At 39.9% G+C, this 20,933-nt stretch overlaps 1 protein-coding gene across 5 annotated transcripts in view; it reads right to left on the bottom strand.

The window, feature by feature from the left end:
* Positions 1 to 609: 609 nt before the first annotated feature.
* Positions 610 to 20,933, bottom strand: part of LOC131248984 (twinkle homolog protein, chloroplastic/mitochondrial) — a 103,956-nt gene continuing 83,632 nt past the window's right edge. For 4 of the 5 annotated variants that reach the window (XM_058249523.1, XM_058249530.1, XM_058249536.1 and 1 more), the window contains 4 exons: positions 16,900 to 16,996; positions 16,677 to 16,811; positions 3,230 to 3,297; positions 610 to 1,192 (listed from right to left, as the gene is read on the bottom strand). In XM_058249523.1, the coding sequence (XP_058105506.1) occupies positions 1,120 to 1,192; positions 3,230 to 3,297; positions 16,677 to 16,811; positions 16,900 to 16,996 (373 nt within the window). In that variant the 3' untranslated portion in view covers positions 610 to 1,119. The remainder of the gene's footprint in view (positions 1,193 to 3,229; positions 3,298 to 16,676; positions 16,812 to 16,899; positions 16,997 to 20,933) is intronic. The other variant, XM_058249539.1, reaches the window with a different exon arrangement.

The raw sequence follows: 20,933 nt of genomic DNA, 5'->3' as shown, positions 1-20,933 counted from the left end.
AAGGAATGGCTCTCTTCCTTTCCAATCGTGGAGATATTTAGTATTTACCATATTCAAGTTGCCAAGTCAGATGAAATAACCAGTATAGATGCCTAGATAGTTCGCCCTTGAGAAAACGAAGCTATAAAAAATAATTGTGAGAATACTGATTTCATGCCAATCACATATCATGTCACAAAAATAAATAAATAAATAAATAAAACCAAAACCAAGCCTAGTACACTTGAACCAAACTACCATGGTCAAACCACAAAAATTTGCTACACCATGCAGGCCAGCAAGAGCATTATGGAGATCAAATTCACTTTCTCCAGCATAGGCACCATTCATCTTGACATCTCAAGAAATCAGTCCTGTTGATCAGATGGCCCACTTTGTGGGAAAGACCATAACATAAATAAATAAATAAATAAGGCAGTAACTTGATAATCCTAGCATTTGGATCAATATACTTTTCACACCGTAATATGATAATCTTGTGTCTTTGTACTCTTCACCTGTGAAACATTGCTTGTTCCTTTTTCTGCCGACTACAGCACCTGCTAAGATAGTGAAATTTTGTTTTTTTCTTTTTTTCTCCTCTCAATAGCCCCTTGGCATGGTGCCATGCACTTACATAGGCAGTCTGTGCAGCTAGTCATACATGTAATTAAGCATGCATCATACATGAATCCTCTGAACAGCTCTGATTTACACAAATGAAACCCACGGCCCATGGAGACTTCAAATTCAGGACAAACCATGCAGTTTGACCACCTAAAATGAAAAAGATTTACACCGAAAAAAAAAAAAGTTATGTCAGTATACAACTGTTGATCAGTACAATGTATAAGGTTTGATTAGCTGCCTCTGAATGGCTTTGATTTACAAAGACCCAAAAATGGCAAATACACCAGGAGGACATGTTACATGATTGAATTACCTCTCCCTGTAATACCCAGATGCAGCATGTACACATCATTGGCATCTATGCTTCGTATTGAAGAATTGAGCCTGGATACAATTAAGGACATCTTACGATGAATGGGAGAGTGCTGCAACAATCTTTGAGATATCTTTGCTTCCTGCACAGTTTTTGGGAAAAATCTCCTTCAACCAAATCGCACTTTTTTCTCAGAACTAGGTCAAACCTTGTATTTCTCGTCCATTTGCTTTTGGCAATTCATCAATGTCCCTAAACTCTCCCGTGACCCTGCATCGAAATATTGAACCATGATCAACCAAGTGTCATAATTGCTCACCTTCTCCCAGACTAAAAATAAAGAGCACAAAGAATGCAAGTTCTTTGGACTTTTCTTCATTTGTATTTCAGTTGAGACAAACCAGATATAGTTGCAAGATTTCAGTAATGCCTATTGATTTATTGATTCCGTGCAGCTGCAATTTGGATTCACCGCCATTATTCAGATGGCAGTGGCTAATTCACCATGCATGTCTACAGGCATGCCAATCCTGACTGTCCAAATTGCGGGCCCTTTGTTGGCCAAGCATATTGTGAAAATTGACTGATTGAATGGTCCAAACCATCAAAATGAAATAAATCAAATGGAAGAGTAGAAGCTAAAGATTTGGATGGCCATAATCTTCTAATTGGGGAAATATTTAGTGCACGCTATGGTGGGGGCCATCCTCATATAATGGTTTTGGATCGCTGAATCATGGTTCCCACTTGTGCAAACTGAAAAACTGAGGAAATTGTACATAATCTGAGGTCAAGCACTAAATAATAACATGACCTTTGATAATCAAAATGTCAACAAACAGATGGGAGCAGAGATAAGAGGGGCCTATGAGGAAAACCAACCCAGACAAGCCTGAGTAATCGGATTCATCACATGCATCAAGAAAATTATCAAAGTTGACCTTTTACTGAAGATGGTGTAGGTGACCTTCATAAATAACTAGAGTGCAAACATCTGATATGCTGGCAGATGATGATCATTAATACACATGGCACCACCACATACAGCATATATTTATGACAGTCGCCTTACTATGGATGGGGCATATCTCCAAACCCTGATTCACTGGACAATCCTTACCTCTTCCCAGTGTTTTAAATAGCGGTAGCGTTATGCGTAGCGCTCAGCCCTCTATAGCGTGTAGCATAAATACATAGCGTGTAGCGTAAGCTACACGATACTTCTATTTTTTAATTTAAAAATAGGATAAATATAATAAATAGTGAGAAAGAAAAAAAAAAAAAAAAAGGAAAAAAAAATATAAAAATGCCTAAAAGATGATTCATTTTATCAATTATAAGCATGTTCAAAAAAGTTATTAGTTATCATTTATCAAAAGCCAATACACATATATAAGCTAAATCAAATAATTATCACATCAACAACTTTCTAAGCAAACCATTTTAATTAATAATGTCTAATTGAAACCACAAGTCACAATTATGAAAATAAATAAAAATCCAATAGGTTAAAAGTATCAAGTACAGTACAAGTGTCACATTCCTTGACATTAGAAACAAAGAAAACGTAAAAAAAATAATAAAAAACTAAAATAGTAAAAAAATACATTGTAGCTTAAGCTACGGACACTACACGCTATGTAGCTGTAGCGTACGCTACAGGGGATTTACGCTATTTACGCTACGTAGCGCTATGGCCATGCTACGCTATGTAGCGTACACTACAGGCGCTATTTCAAACACTGCCTCTTCCTAATGGGTGTTTGTTTGTTTGTTGAATTTGGACAATTGACTTTTTATTTTTTAACAGGCTATTTGTAGGCTGTCCATTATAATGACCCCTCAGTGTAACTTTTGGGTTATTCTCCATTAGACTGCCTCAACAAACAATTTGGAGTGGGGTTAACTACACACACGTGTACAGTAGCCATGTGCCTGTAATCGATCACCTTAAATCTGTCATAAGTTTTTCTGCAATTCAGAACTTCATTTTTGTGTGAATATGTCGGCTGATCAAGGGAAGAAACAAAAAAAAAAAGAAAATAGATTACCTTTCTTGCTTATCTTTGTTCCCTTTTTCTTTTGTATAAAAAAATGATTTTATATATATATATATATATATATATATATATATATATATATATATATATATATATATATATATATCAAAAAGGAAAAGGAAAGAACTCTTGATTAATTTACAAACCAGATTACTGAGCCTGTAGATATAATTTTCTGAATTCATAAAAACTAGAAAAGTGACATGAATGGTAGGTGATTACAATGATTCAGTAAAGATCAACATACCTGCTATATGCCAAGAACGCATCCCCTATATTTCCAATGACCTTATTCCTTACCTTCCGGACACAAACCTGCAAATAAAAATTACCATGAGAGGGAGGGAGGGAGGGAGTTCTTTGCAAGTCAATTCAGGGCTGGGATTGGACCAATGTGCCAGACCAGCCACAGACTGCATTTTGGACTGATTTTTAGGCCTGCATTGTTGGGTAAATTTCAGCCTGCCTAATAAATGGGGAAAGGTCCAGGCTGTTTAAAACGTTTAAGTTGGGGCCTGCATAACTCAGGTCCTGGCAAGGCATTCCTTAACAGTAACGGCAGCCGTGTGACCCCTTACAATATGGGCCAAAACAGCCAATACGACCCAATTATCCATCAACCAAAAAGCCAGGCACGGACTCCACCTGTTTAGTACTTGGGCCTACGATTTCCAGCCCAAGGCCACCATTATTACCATGAAGGGAACTGTTCACAGGCTGGGATCAGGCCTTAATAGAAAATTTGCAAAACCTCAGTCTGAGCATAACCTGATTGTCATTGGGCTTCAAAGTCAGACCCATATCCGATGCGTGAGCCTCCATGACAGGCCCAAGGCAACCCTTAACAGGGCATGACCCAAAACCCAAAGGACCTGAAAGGCTTGCTGCCACCACTAGATAGTAGTTAATATGTTTCCAAGAACCCAGTGTTACTAAATCTGGGTCTTTAGGGTGATATTAAGGACTCATTAATAGCGATTAAAGGGGTCAATCGTGATAGGAAGTGCGGAAGAGTGAGCCCTCAAGATTTGACGGTACACACGATATGAAACCTTTACAAAGCTGAAGATGAACGGTCCAGACCTAGCGGTCCACCAAACCACTACTGGAGCAAATGGGTCTAATCACCCCTCTGATTCTACGGTATAGATGGCCCCAAATTACGATCTATGGCTTAGATCGTCCCAAGGATAAGCTAAACGGACAAATTTCTATATACCACTATAACTCTTTTTACTCTCGTTTTTCCTTAATATATTTTCACGAGAGAGCCTCATCCTATTTATAGGAAAGGATGGGGAGTTTGGATGAGACCAGAAATTATCTGGTCCTATCCCTATCTCCTCTTTTTAAATCCACATTCAAACTTGAATTTGAAAACCATCTTCTAACAGAAGAGGCTGGAAGAGGCCTAAACTCATGGGACCCACCCACTAGTGATGGCCCACTAGTGGGCCCCACCGGCCTATGTCCAACATCTCCCACTCAATTACATCGTGGGATAGGCACAAAAAATTTGCCCATCTAACTCGCCTAATAATAATCAAAACCGAACATCGCGATCAAAAAAATCAAAGAAGTGGGACTAGCTAGATCACCGTAATCTTCTCACAGGTGTTTAAGTACTAAGTGACCACCTAACTAGTACTCAATAACCCAAGCTTTGCAATGCCTGTCTTAGTCCACATGACCACACCGGATGGAGTTAACTCCCGATCTGGAGTACTCGGCCAACATACGCACTTATCCAACTTATCGAGTTATTCTAAAACTCTATTTTTCACACTTCGACTAAAATCAATTTAAAGCAATACTTATATTTATATATATATATATATAAAGAAAGAATATTGTTTGCAAAAGTGTAATAAAAACAACTCGATACTGTCGGCGGATAAATCTTCAAGTGCATATTTATAGTTCTAGAAACTTAGTGTAGCTGTTACGGGATCTTCCCCAAGTAGATGTGTAATTTGGAATCAATCAAGCTGCTTTCCTAGCGTAATGAGTCTGGTTAATCAAGGACCTTTCGTCATAGTACACTAAAGTAGCGACACTTAATCTCATCTTCTTATACATAAGAGGAGGGTAACTAAGGACACAAAGAGTCACCTACGGAACTGGCTACTCGCACGTTGCAATAATTAGATTGAATCAAAACAATCTGTAGGTAAAAGGTTATGGCATGTGGCTATAATCCACGTCATAAAGTAAACAATACTAGGTATCTGTCGGGTCTACAATACGCAGGTCATTCAACATGAGATACGACTCATCTCATAATATTACAACCTGGCTATTAATTCAAGTCATAAGATTGATCGCATGAAAAGGAATGGTGCGATTATGTTAATCAACTTGATCAGTCTCATCTTCAATCTTTTAAGATTGTAGGCGGATATGACTCACTCATATCCTCATCATTTATTATTCACAATAAAGAGAATGCATACCTCAATGTATGAACATCGCCCCAAATGTACCTCTCTCATACATTCAAGGCTAGTCAACCCGTGCGAGTGGGTGACCGGCCTGCCGAAAAAAAATAGAAATCCTACATGATCTCATGGTAAATGTTGATGATCTATTTACCTAGTTAATATAAGTAATCAATCCAAATCAATGGAATGTGTTATTCATTAATGAAATATCAAAGGTACTAGATACAAGCTTATCACTCAAGCTTTCCTCAATCTCATCTGCCTGACGTGAACCTGAAATAGATCTCTGGTAATAGGTTTCGTCATGGGATCAGTCATCATCTCCTTAGTAGAAATGTAGCTAAGGGCGACCTTCTTATCTCTCACTTGATCACGGATGTAATGATACTTGATCTCAATGTGCTTGGACTTCTAGTGGTGTTTAGGGTCCTTTGCCAAGTTAATGGCAGAAGTATTGTCTATCTTCAGCGATATACGCTGACGAACGCTCAATACAACACCCAGACCTAGTAAAAATCTGCGAACCCATACACACTCCTGAACTGCAGCATAACATGCAATGTATTCGGCCTTCATAGATGAAAGAGCTGTGGTTGTTTGTTTTTTTACTCGACCATGGGATAGCTCCCCCTCCGAGTAAGAAGACATATCCTGAAGTAGACTTTCCCTCATCGGTGTCATTACCCCAAGCAGCATCAGAATATCCTTTGAGCTCGAGGCTCGTGCCTTCATAACACAACATTAGGTCTTTTGTTCCTCTGAGATAGCTAAATATGCATTTGACGTCTTGCCAATGAGACTATCCCGGGTTACTCTGATAACGGCTGACTATGCCAACTGCATGGCTAATATCCGGTCTGGTGCAAAGCATAGCATACATTAAGCTCCCTACTGCGCTTGCATAAGGTACTGAGGACATGGCCAATTTCTCGGCTTCAGTCTAGGGACACGATTTTTTGTCTAACTTTATAGCTTTATCTATAGTGGTTTCAACAACTTTTGAATTTTTCATCCTGAACCACTCTAAGATCTTTTATATATAGGTGACTTGAGACAAGCCTAAAAATTTCTTAAGGCGATCCCTGATGATTTTTACCCCAAAAATAAAGTTGGCTTCACTAAGATCTTTCATCTCAAAGTTCAAAAATATCCAATCTTTAGTCAATATCAACAATTGCATGTCATTACCAGCTAGCAGGATATCGTCTACATATAGAGATAGCATCAGAAAAGATCTTCCAGACCATTTCATGTATACACAATGATCTTTTTCACTCATTGTGAATCTAAAAGTAGTGATGGCTAAGTGGAACCTCATGTACCACTGCTTGAAGATTGCTTCAGCACATAGATAGATTTCAACAACTTGCAGACTTTCTTTGGATGTTTTTTGTTCACATAACCCATGGGTTGTTGCATGTATATCTCTTCATCCAAGTCACCATTTAAGAATGCGATATTTACATCCATCTGATATAACTCTAAGTTTAAACTTGCGACAATGGACAAGATCATGCTGATTAAGGAGAACTTTGAAACAGGTGAAAAAGTCTCCTCGTAATCAATACTTTCTTTCGGTGTGAAATCTTTAGCAACTAATTGTGCTTTGTACTCGTCCACTGTACCATTTGTCTTTCTTTTGATCTTTAGTACCCACTTATTACCTATCGCTTTGCGATTAGAAGGCAGATCTACAAATTCTCAAACTTTATTCTTCTCCATGGAACCGATCTCTTCGTCCATAGCAGTCACCCAATCAGCCGAGTTAGAAGATAATAATGCATCCTGATAAGAATCAGGTTCATCATCATCAACCGCACTGCAAGAGAATGTCTGCCCCTCAATATCGAAGTATCTTCGAGGAATCAATCATCTTTCGCTTCGACGTAAGTCAGGAGCCTGCTGAGATGTTTCCCACTGTCCTAACGAGCTATAAGAGCATCATCATTTTGAGAAGCAAAATATCCCCCTCCTGAGATACATCGGGTATTTGAAAAAGTTCTATTAGAACTTTTTACTTCATTCGGTTGGGGTATCTATCTTCGACGAAGATCACGTCTCGATATTCTATCTCGATCCATTGTCCATGGTCCTCATAAACTAGAATGTATCCCTTTGAATGCATGGGGCACCTTATGAACACGCATTCAATGGTTTTACTATCAAGTTTACCTCTATGCGGAGTAGGCAACAAAACATATCCCAAAGATACCCAAGGGCGTTGGTTGCCTAGAGAAGGAATCCTCCCAGACCACATCTCATATGGGGTCTTAGGATGGATTTGGATGGGACTCTATTAAGGACGTAGACAGCTGTTAGCAGTGCCTCTCCAGAATGTGGTCGAGAGATTAGATTGGCTTGTGCCATCATCGATCTTACTATGTCCAATAGTGTCTTATTCCTTCTCTCTGCAACACCATTTTGTTGTGGAGTGTAAGCCATTGTGTACTGCCAAACAATGTCAACGTTTTCACAATATGATTTAAACGTTTCTGATGTATACTCGCCACCTCTATCAGATCTAAGAATTTTAATCTTTTTCTCAAGCTGATTTTCCACCTCAGCTTTATATTTAAGAAAACAATCAAAAGCCTCAGATTTGTGTGAAATGAGATACACATATCCATAGAGCGAGTAATCATCAATGAAAGTTACAAAGTATTGACATCCATTTCTAGCATGTACATTGAAGAGTCCACAGATATCTGAATGGATTATCTCTAATGGGCCCTTGGACCTAGCCACTTTAAGAAATGGTTTCTTTGAAGTCTTCCTGAACACACAATGTTTACGAAATGGCAAATCAACTTTGGATAAGAAATCTAACAGACCAGAACGTATTAGTCTTGTCATATGATCCTTTCCGATGTGACCTAACATCGCCTGTTATTTTAGAGATTCAGATACTACAGTTTCATTCGACATAGCAGATAAAGCAAGAGGTGCATTATTACTATCTGTCCAAAATAAATAAATCTGAAATTAAATTTCCCCATGCAAAGATGAGGTTTAGTCTTAAAGAAACTCGTGTCCCGGAAAAACGAATATCAAAACCATCAAATAATAACCTAGAAACAAAAATTAAATTCCGACGCATGCCCGGTGCATAAAGAGTATCACGAAGGATTATTGTTCGCCCTATGCGCATACGAAGATGGTAAACATCAATCCCTAGTACGTCTTTAACAACATTATTTCCCATATACACCTTGTAACTTCCCTTGGCTACGGGTCGGAATTCCTCAAGTGCTTGACGACATTCGTGTCACGTGCTTTGTTGCGCCTGAATCCAAAATCCACTCGTTAGATATAGTATCAATGGAAAAGATTTCAGAACAAACGCCTACATATAAAGTATCTAGTGACCTAGGAATTACCGTCTTTTTATGGGCACGCTGTTGGGCATAATGGCCGAAATTTTCGCAGACGAAGCAGATTATGTTAGTCTTTTTCTACTTCTTTCCATTCCCCTTCTTGAGATTTGGAGGTGCTGTGGACTTCTGTTCTTGGTCATTCTTTTTCGCCTTCTTGCAAGTTTTGTACCGTTTCTTATTAGCTTTCCGCTTTTGGGTCTCTGCTGCAAAGGCCTTGGCCGAACCTGGCTGAATTGCATTCATTTCAACCTCTCGTACCAAATGGCCACAAAAGTCTTTGAACATAGTGATAGAATCGGTAAGGTTCAGAATTCTTTTGATTTATGCCCAAGATTCGGGCAAGGAACAGTGCATTGCTATTATCTTTTGATTTTCAGTCAATTTGCACCCAACATTCCTAAGGGCACCTATCATTTGCTCCATCTTATCGATATAATCTTTGATGGGGCAGCCGACTGACATCCTATACTCCTGGAATTCTAATTCCATTGCCCGAACTTTTGCGTCTGACTTTTGCGCATAGGCATTTATCAGTGCTTCCCAGATTCCTTTAGCAGTGTCATGCACTTCATACATTGGTATGAGTTCTTTGTGCATAGTGCTAATTAGGACATTACGTGCAGAACGATTCTATTTACACCACTTATTGTAGTGATTCATTGCAGCCCTATATTCTCCTAAATTTCCGTTATCAGCCAATATAAGTTCCTCTTGAACCTCATTGAGTGTATGTGATATGTCATCCTCGTCTAGAAAACTTCGTACCGCACGGGACCAGTCTACGTAGTTGTTACATCGAATTGTTGTCCTTTGAGCTGTTCAACGATTAATGCTTTGGTGGCCATCTATACATTGCATCAAGTATCACTACTTAGCTATAATCTAAGGTATTGACACTAATCATCAGCATTTATACGAGTTATTCAAATTTTCAAGGTATAAAAGTAGTCAACATATTAACGAGATCTGAAAGTCCACGTACCCGAATGGGCGGTGTAGATCAATCAAGTTCTCTTTTTAAGATGAATTTGATGCTTTTATAAAAATATATTTGTATAACGTGCAACCTTCCATTACAAGTTGCATGCATCATTTGGTATAGGAAAATTAACTCCCACTCAGGTTATGCGCAACCTTTATATATAGGGAGCATTCTAGCGCTAAGTTTTCTATTTTCCAATGAAAAATGGGCTTAGATCTAATCACATCAAGCCTAATTATGTCACACATAAACATTATCATCAAATTTAAAAAATGAAGGCTTAGATATAAAGAGAGTTCTATCATCACCAGTGATCATGTCCAATGGCGATGGATCCGATCATTACCGTTAATGTTCATTGTTGATGATGGATCCTATCATCAACATTGATCATCATGGTTGATGATCATTTCGATCACTAATGATCTCTAGATCACTAATGAATAGAATGATATACATGATCACTAATGATCTCTAGATCATTAAATCTCAAAGTAGATTTTATCTACACCATTCATCCATTTTGCTAGCTTATTATAGGCATGAGCCCAAGATTGAAGCATACAAAAGCTTGAGTGGACCACACAACAGAAAATAGTGGGAAAATGGCATTCACCATTGAAACCTGCCTAGGACCCACAATGATATTTATTTGTCGTACAACCAGTTGGACGAAGGGAAAATACATACAAGCATGATCCAAAACTTTTCAATGGTAGGCGTTCATCCCCTAAAATGAGCGGGAGAACGGATGGACAACATGGATAAAACACATCACGGTGGGCTCCACAGTCCTGACACCACGAAGCTACGTGGTGTTGGGGTCACCTCGTAATCTGCATCCCACACACGAATACCAACATAAACGTGTGCAGAGATATGGTTAACTGTCTGCAAAAGAAGTGAAGAACATCACTGCTTCAACCAGCATTTATGCAGCAACCTTGCTAGAGTTATAACAACTCAAAGAACATACCACACAAAAAATTACATAAGCTTAATTACAGGAGAATTCAAGTAACTTAACCACTTAGGTGACCACTTTATTCATGATAGTTTGGCCTGTGGAGAATAATCACTAGACATGATTGGCCCACCTGATAAGTAGATCGGCCATATTCTCAGAGTTGATGGGCCCAGATTTTGAACAAGATGGGTTGGCCCTACCATGCCTAGCCCATTGGCTGGCCTGACTCATCAGGCTTTTGCGCCTGGTCTGCTCCTCTTCAGACTGAGTTTGAACTGAAACACTAGGCATGAGGGCACGTCAGGACTAAAATCCAAGCCTGTTTATTAATAGGGCCGGGCTCGAGCTATGTTTTAGAGCCCATCAGCTCGAACCTTTTGGGATTTCAAGGGCAGTTTTGTTATATATCATGCATGATGGAGCACACATAACGAATCGCCTAGATCTTCCACAAAAGTGATGGTCGGACTCGTGCTCGGGCAACGCTCAAGCTTCGACCATGCATAATCAAAGGTCAGGATCATTCAACCACTCTACCTTTTGAATGATGACCTATCTACAGTGGATCTCTCAGGATTATTCAACCACTCTGCCTTTTGGATGATGAGCCCCTGTGTGCCACGTGTACAATTTCCGAGTGGCTGCGTATTAATCATCATACTCCGCTAGAGCATCAAATAACTTGCCTGATGAAAATCCAAATTGCTAAGAAAGCAATCCAAACTACTATATTAAAATATTTTGTCGATGGGCTTCATTCCTGAGACAGTAACCATTTTCAAAATAATAATGCTTATCCACCGTACACATGGCCTGTGTATGGAATCCAGATCATCCAAATTGTCAGGTCGTGTTAGTGGGCACTGTTCACAGCATGCACATCCAAGAGTCCAAATTTTACATGTGCACATGCGTCCGCGTGGGCCCAAATTCGGTGCATATGTGCACATCGAGAGTCTCAGTGCGCACACTGATCTGATACCATTCAAAAGTCGTGAGCAGGAATCCAATCCAAAGCAGATTTTCTGAAAGGAATACTTAATTTAAAAGGGCCACATACCTTTCATGATGAAAATATTAAATCGGAGATCCGCCGTTGAGTTGCTCTGATACCACTGATTGGAAGTACAAAAGAGTGAGCCCTCAAGATCTGACAATCTACATGATATGGAACCTCCACAAAGCTGAAGACGAACGGTCCAGATCTAGTGGTCCGCCTAACCACTACTGGAGCAGATGAGTCTAATCACCCCTTTGATTCTACGGTATAAATGGCCCCGGATTACGATCTATGGCTTAGATCATCTCAAGGACAAGCTAAACGGACAAATTTCTATATACCACTATTCCTCTTTTTACTCTCGTTATTCCTTAATATGTTTTCACGAGAGAGCCTCATCCTATTTATAGGAAAGGATGGGGAGTTTGGATAAGACCAGAAATTATCCGGTCTTATCCCCATCTCCTCTTTTTAAATCCTCATTCAAACTTGAATTTGAAAACCATCTTCTAACGAAAGAGGCCTAAACTCATGGGACCCACCCACTAGTGATTGCCCACCAGTGGGCCCCACTGGCCTATGTCCAACAAATCGGTTAATAGACATCACAAAAGCGATATCAGAGCTCTTGAGGGTATGGGATAGATCGCTCCATCCATCAGTTCTGAAGAGGGACAAAAGACTAACTCCACATCAAAGATTTTCTTGACTGGCTTGTTCACATTGAAAAATTCTTCGATCATATGGATGTCTTCAAAAAGATGGTGAAATTGGCTGCCATTAAACTCATCAGGTACTCTTCAACATAGTAGGAGTAAGTGCAAAAAAACAACAATGGCAGAAGCAGGACAAGATCAGAACATTACCAGATATGCAAAAGAAGATTAGTGAATTCGTGCCACCAATACGAGTGGGCATTTGTTCCAACTATACTAGAAGTTAAGGTAGGGTGGATAGATTGTAAAGGAATGTCTTCCTTTTATCATTGGGTAATGATAATATGACATATCTCGTCTATATAAAAAATCAAACAATCGCATGTTGCACCAACAGTTATGGTTGGCAATCCAAGATGAATTGGTCTATCATGCCATGCAGACAACATAAGATGTAGAGCTAGCCAGCAATCCAAGTTGAATTGGTCTATCATGCCATGCAGACAACATAAGATGTAGAGCTAGCCAGCAAGAGAAAAGATCAACTCAATCACATAAGTTTTTGTAGTAGTGGAGGTGATTTATGACAGCAAATAACATCATGGGATGCACCAAATTCCTGGTATGACCGGCTGTGGTCAAGGACTCCAATTCCAGTGAGCAATCCAAGCACGGTAGAATGGAAAGTTCCAAGGATGGGCGATCCAGGACCGACTCAAGCAAACATTAAACCCCTCTCCAAGATCAAGAACGAAGAAAGGGAATAATCATTCCACAAGTGACTTGGGTGCAAGAAGAGCTTTCTGAATCACCATCATATCTAGACCACCATATATTCCATCATCCCTACCATCAGTATCATAATCTGCATCATGCATTCCCTCTTGTGGTATCACCGTCATCATCAACTAACCATTCCTCCTCCACAACTACTTTAGAGCTACTTGCCAAATTGACTTGCCACTGCTTACATTTGGAGGAAATATGCACAGCTCCGTTACATGTGTAGCACCGAATATTTTTCTGACTTGTTTGTCCTACTGCCCCATAATTCAAAACTCATGACCCAAATGTTAAGAGTGACTCTTTCGCCTAACTCAAATCCCCCGCATGCTTAATATTGCTACCGTAAATACCAGTGGATCAATTAGAAGCTTCCATGAGACCATACCTAACTTTGCTCCTCTTTCAACCAAGGTGGCTTGCCTGCATGCTTCTGCGACAATAAACACTGATTGATGGAACTCCACCGCATACTCTTCTATGATCAGGTCCCCATGTCGGATATGTTGTAATCGTTGGAAAAGAGACTGCACATAGTCATTGGGTAGAAAGACCTCATGCATGAAAGACTTCTTCTCCCAGACCTTCATCTTGAACTTTCCTCACCTTTATCGGGTGGCCTTAACTTGTTCTCACCACGTTGAAGCTCTACCTTTCAACTTCATGGCAATTATTTTTACCTTTTTTACCTCATCCACATCCTTTGTAATCAAAGATCATTTTCACTACATTGTCCCAACCTAGAAAATAGTCCCTGCATATATTATCATGATATTCAAGGACTCCCACCTACACTTCCAACTTCGGACTTCAGTCTTAATAATCCCTCCTTCCTGCTCTCCATGGCTCAACAAACAAAGCTTCACGATGGAATGAGTTGATGTCACCTCCACTCGACTCATTGTCTTCCTGAGTTGGCGGTTCATTCCTCGCTAACATAACGAGTTCTTGGGAAATGGTCTACATTTGCCTCTCTAACATGGTAAATCTCTCTTCTACTGAATCTGCGTATTCCTCGTCTATTCTTCATGCACCATGGCCTCTACCTCTACACGGGATCATCGTAAGATAAGAAGCTCATGTAATAACAAAACAGTGGCGGAAGCAGAGGCTCTGATAGCAAATTTGGTGCAGCTAACGAATGAGAATTGTTAACGGCATGCAACTATATCAAACCATATGACCAAATCATGTCCAAACACACCCAATCCAAAAATAGAGATTCTTCCACTTAAAAAGAAAGGAAAAACAATAAAACAACCAACATATAATCAAAGCTCTCACCAGTTTTGATGGCCTAGGTCATACGGCCCACGTGTGAAAAAACATGCAATTGCACAAACCTTAGCCAAAGGCTTGTAGAGAATGTTAAAATTTAAAATTTTAAAAAAAAAAAAAAAAAGTCACAAAAGTTGTTGGACATTTTCTATTTATTGAGCTTTTATATGAGAGAAAACAAAAGAGAATTTCTAGCACTAATGTAGGCCTTCTATCAAGCATAAGCTATGGGCTAGATGTTATAATCTCAGCCCTACAATCTTACTTTAAAGGAAAATGTTTAAAATACCCCTATCTAATTAAGTAAGACAAACAAAGCAAAAATAAATCAAATTCATCCAAAAATAAGATAAAATTTGGAACTAAAAGGAAATGCCACTGTGGACCAAAAAGTGTACCACGGGTGCCACAATGTCTGGTCCATTGACGGGTCTATGAATTTGGCCCATTATGGAAGATATTTGAGCCCCTTTCCATGCTCTAATCCATTCCAAACCTCTTCGGCAAATACATCAGACCGATCCATTAACATTAGGTAGTCCATGTCCTCATCATAAAAGCCTCCCCAATCACCACAAACAAGGAGAGAGAGGATCCCGTGCCTGAGACCCCTAGATGCTTGCAAGAACCCTTTAGGCAAACCATTAACTCTGATGGAAAAAGCGGCAGACGACTACATGCAAGACCTAGTCCACCCCCTCCACCTCAAGCCACGACCCAATCTGTCAACCATATAGTCTAAGAATTTCCAATCGACAAGGTCAAAAGCTTCTTGATGTCCAACTTACAAACAACCCCACTTCTCTTTTCCTACTTGGAGTTGATACATTCGTGAGCAATAAGAGCACTGTCCAATATCTGTCTTCCCACAACAAAAGCACCGTAATTTAGAGAAATAATTTTCAAGACAACTTCCTTTAATCTGGAGGCAAGAATCTTGGCCAAAATTTCGTAGGGTTCCCCCATAAGACTAACTGAGCTGAAGTCCTTCAGCTTGTCCACACCCTCCACTTCAGGGAAGAGAGCTATAAAAGACCATGCAACTAAGTTCTTGCATGATCGTTTTATGTTTTCCTTCTGTCAGATATCTTTCTGTGATGTTTGGGTAAAAACTTTGACCAATAGAAGCTGATATCGGTCTGATATAAACAGATAAAGGCCAATATAGTATCAGTCTTCGGCAGACCAATAAACTCCCTGAAAATAATATTCAGAACCTTCGTCGAGACTATTTAAGAATTGGTGTGTGATGCAATGGTCAGATCGGTGAATTCAAATGAGGAAGTTCAGATTGGGAATGTCTATCACGTCTCCACGATGATTTGATCAGTCACAGCAAATTCTCATGGTGAAATGGAAGACATGACGACGGTCTTATTTTGAGAAGAGGCAGAAGATCTGACTACTTCATATGGGGCCCAAGGATGAGCGAGCTGATCCGACATTGATGTCTGTAATCTCTGTAAAATGGTTTCCGAATGTTTCCATATCCCAAGTGTGCAATAAGTATATGATACATAAAACATTGAATTCAGGCTAACTGTGACCCAACCTGAACCGGACACGTTGTAACCCCCAATTGAAAACACCTTTCTGTACAAAGCTGTGGTTTTGAGCTGTTCCATCAGTTTTAAAAGAAAAAGGTCGATAAGTTATTTCTGGAACACTAAATAGAGATCCATAAAGAAGAGGCCGTCAATTTTGGCATGTGACACTTGTTTATGAGGGTTGGCAGTGCACCTACTCTGTAGGGATCTAGACTATGAAATGAGTCGTAAGAGAAGCCATTTTGATATTTCATTGGTAATGTGGGCTCCGAATAGTGCATAGGGGTCTCTGTGTCTCTAGTTTATCGAGATAGTAGTTAAGATATTTCAAACAGTCCAATGCAGCTTTATGTGGATCTTTGGGGTGATACTAGAGGCTTCTCAAAGGTGATAGGGGATTGTTATCATTTTTTATGAAAGATTTATTTTTGCATTTGGAGAATAACTTTCTCACATGTGAGCTGATATACACGGTAACTCTGTATATCCACTCTACACAGGAAATCTCTCTACATTATACTTGAGCAATACACATTACAAGGTGAATGTATTTGTCCAATCCATGTATTTCCCAATTAAATAAATGAGCCAAATTCAAACTAGCCCAAACCTCGCCACTTGGTCATCACCAGTAAAGTTACAGTCAAAAATTAAAATATAACCAACCTGTACTCCATCAAGGGGCCCAGCTTCAGGATCTCGATTGCGATGAATAACAATCCCATTGTCACATTTGTTGATGAAGTGTGCACTTCCACTAATATCGTACAGGTTTGGAGGACCACCGACCCAGTGTTGTAGCTGCAGCAATTTTCTTTTTTGAGTTAAGAAGGATGCAACCACCTGGACAAAGAATGAAAGAACCACATGGCATGTATGATGGCCATACCTGTTTAGGGTGTGCTACAAACCAGACATGGCATGCATGATGCTGAGCAAAGCGCTTAACCATAGTAAGCATCTGACTCACATATTCTGTCTCTGTCCTGTTACAAACATGGAATGGAACTCAGAAGTCGTCACTGTGATGTATATCATGTATGCAGTTAGAGGAAAGGGACAAATAAATTTGGGCCATGCAATGAGGATGCAACACTACTTTGAAACTGTGCCCTGTAAATTGGTGCATGTACTAAGAGGCAATACTACAACATAGGCTACCCACTGGAGAGAGAAGCTAGCATTAGGATCAAGGTATTCAAAATCAGCCGTTACGTAACGATAATGGTCATAACCGTTACGTGTTACATGGTCGAAACAGTTGTACCAGCTGTTACAGAAAAAACAGGCCATAACGGTCCCGTAATGGTCCGCAACGGCCCGTAACAGTCCTGTAACAGTTTTTTCAAAAAATAAAAAATGGCCGTAACGGGCGTTACAGCCCGTATCGTAAACTGTTACTGTTTTGGAACACCTTGACAAGGATAGGATTACTTTTATTAGACAAAATGGTATGCAAATCACCTATAGTATCTACATTGCTTTCCTAGGAACAAGGTATACAAAAACGGTTACATTATGGACGTAATGGCCGTTACAGGAAAACTGCCTGTAATGGCCCCAAAACAGGTTCTTTCCAAAAACTAAAAAATGCCGTAATGGCCATTACGGCCTGTGTTGTAACGGTAACGGCAGTGGCCATTACAGCCACCGTTACCGTTATTGAACACCTTGCCTAGAAAAGATTCAGGATGAATTGGGTTAGATGAACACTTAGGTTTTCTCCATTTGAGAAAATGAAAATGCCAGATAGGGACATAATCGTTTTCATTCTTAAAGTTTCTTCATCACAAATTTGTTCATATATTTGCTTTATTGTTGCCCACAACCCTCAATAAATGAACCAACTGTATATTTCCTGAGCGAACCACTAAGAGCACTAAGGTTCACACCATTCAGCAAATTTAATGAACAGATGAATAAATGTACTATGTACTAGTCAAAGTGAACACACACACAGATACACATACAAACATACATACGCATATAGTTAACACTACCACAAGTTGTGCTAGTATTGAGCAAATTGAGCCTCACCATGTTATGGGCTCAGACATCCAATAGCCTATCAGATGCACCCCCTATACGCCCAGAGCTGAAAAATCCGTGACTTAGGTGGGCCACACCACAGGAAACAATTAAGAGTGGTGCCCATCTTGAGTAAGCATGTGGGGCCTGCATGATGTGGTTCAGATATCCAACCTGTTCATTGTGTGTGCACTACATGCATGAGGGGGCCGACCAAATCTCAGCCATTCCAAAACTCAGGTGGGCCCCACCAAGTAATTTAAGAGGTTTTAGGCATGATTCCACACTATTCCAGATGGTGTGGATCACCTGAGTTCGGGATCCAGCTGACATTTGGGATCCCATTTTCTAGTGGAAATTCAGCTGATAACAAGTTCAGATACCGCATACAAATCACAGTGGGGCCCACACAAATTTGAGTGTAGGTGCACTTGACGATACCTGGAAAATATTTATAAGCATAAATGATCAACATTGAGCCTATATCCTTTTGCATTGATTATGGATGGGCTTAATGAGGCATTTAGAAAAAGGTCCTGGGGTATATGTTGTTTGGAAATCACAGTTTTGTTTGATGAGACAAGAGGGGGTAAAAGCAAAGCTAGAACTATGGAGCGAAGCCTTCTAAATCTAGAGGTTTTAAAATCAGCAAGACTAAATAGAGCATATGGAATGCAAATTTTAGTAATAATAGGAGTGAAAACAGGGGATTACTTAAGATTGCTAGCCACGCAATACCCCAAATGATCATTATTGACGCTTTGGGTCTTCTTCTTTTTTAATTTGTTTATTTATTCATTGAGAAGATAAAAAATTATATCACTAGAAAGAGAACCAAAGATCCAGAATTACAAAGCAGAAAAACAAAGGCTGCAAAAACAGAAATAGAGTGGGTTAAGTCAGATGATGACCATCTAAACAAAGTGTAAGCAACCACAAACCTGAACCTAAGGTGTAATATTGGACCAATCAAGGCTTATATCCAAAGCTAACATTCCTAATTTTGAAGATAGAGAGGCCCATCAATGGTTGACCCTTTGATTTTATCAATCAGCACGTCCGTGAGGAACTGGATATCCTTGAAAATCCTGCTATTTCTTACTTTCCAAATCTCTCAACAAATAGCAAAGGATTGATCTGCCAGAAGACTTTCCTTGTCACTGTGAAAGGACGGTTGTTCCACCTAATAAAATGTGCTTCAAATTTGAAGCTGCTAGACTGGAACATCTTAAATTCAGCTAAAAAGAAATTCCATGTCTCCGATGCAGTTGGACAGTGAAGGACAAGGTGGGGACTGTTTCTCGTTGTTTTTACACATGACACGCCTATAGGGAATCGTCATTCCATGCCGCTGGAGTTTGTCAACTTTTGATATCTTCTTCTCCCTGATAGTGATCCATATAAAAATGCTGCCACTTTGACAGGGGATGGGGGGGTTGGATTGGAGCTTTCCATGGGATCATTTGATAGAAAACTGAAGAGAGACTTGGCAATAAATTTTCCAGATGGATCCCATTTCCATATTCCTCTGTCCATTTCCAGAGGGTATAATCAGACTTCATTTCACATATTCTAGAGCAGCTGGAAGTCCCCATCTTTTATTCTTTTAGGTTTCTTCTGAGGATAATATTCCAGGCAAATTATCACCATTGTTTCTGCACATTGAAACAACAAATGTTTTCTCTGAACAACCTATACATTCTTGTGAATTTCACTGAGAGAGAACTGTTTCTCAGCTACTCAGCTTCCCAAACAGAATATGTTCACCATTCATGATTGAGAGTTTGATAACATCTAAAAGCATTTTCACCCGCTACTTAGCTTGATTACCAACTACTCCCCTTCAGTTTGGGTCAATCATTAATGAGTGGAGATATTGAGAAGATGTTGCTCATAGAACTTGAGCTGGGTAGATGAAGTGGAGATATGCCTCTAGGGTTTTATGTGATCGCGACATACCAATCAAACTAAAGGGGAAATTTTATAAGATAGTCATATAGGATGAGTATAGCTGAAATGAAGATGTTGAAATGGATGGAGTGATTTGGTTCACATTGAAGGCTCTAAAAGGGCCAATGGAAGGGCCAAAAGGACACAGATGGAGGTAGTGTGAAGATCAAATTACATATGGTTTAACTAAGGACATGTTCCTTGAGAGCGTGGAATGGCAGAACAAGATTGACACAGGACAACTAACCGCTTGCTTTAAAAGCTCGCACTGATAGAGTGTGGCGAATCAATCACTTCATATCAGGCCCCGGTCAGGCCCTTGGCCGAAACCCCCACATGGGTCTTGCCTCACACAAGCCGCCCACTCCGAGTGTGCTCCCGCTTCACGCAGGCCACCCCACTTGAGCCCGAATGCCCCTGCATTAAGGATTCAAGTAGGCGACCCCAATTAGTTGGGATAAGACTTTAATGATGATGAGGGGCCCACTGCGATGTGTCAGAATCCAAAGCATGCATTAGAAGCACCCATCATGAAAATGGGACGCCCCAAAAATCAGCCAGATCCAAAACTCAAGTTGACAAGACCATCAGGAACGACGCGTACAATCATGCATAAAGCCTCTATCATGTGGAGTAGCCCACTTTTAAGTTTTGGAATGGCTTGAATTTTGGGTTGTCACCGTGTCCCTTCATCCACATGAGGCACATATGATGAACAGATGGATAGCCTATAAACCACGTGTGTGTGTGTGTGTGTGAGAGAGAGAGAGAGGGAGAGAGAGAGAGAGTGTGAAAGAGAGAGATGCACATGTCCAACTGGTGGACCGCTAATACTTTCCAACCAGTGGGTAATTTCCATTCTATCATGTGCGCAAAAACCAAACCATCCAAAAGCCTGGTGCCACCGTGAGGAAAGCCTAGTGCAAAAATCAGCCTGATTCACTC

This window comes from Magnolia sinica, chromosome 1 (assembly GCF_029962835.1).
Source record: "Magnolia sinica isolate HGM2019 chromosome 1, MsV1, whole genome shotgun sequence".
NCBI lineage: Eukaryota > Viridiplantae > Streptophyta > Magnoliopsida > Magnoliales > Magnoliaceae > Magnolia > Magnolia sinica.
This window is presented reverse-complemented; position numbering and strand designations above follow the sequence as displayed.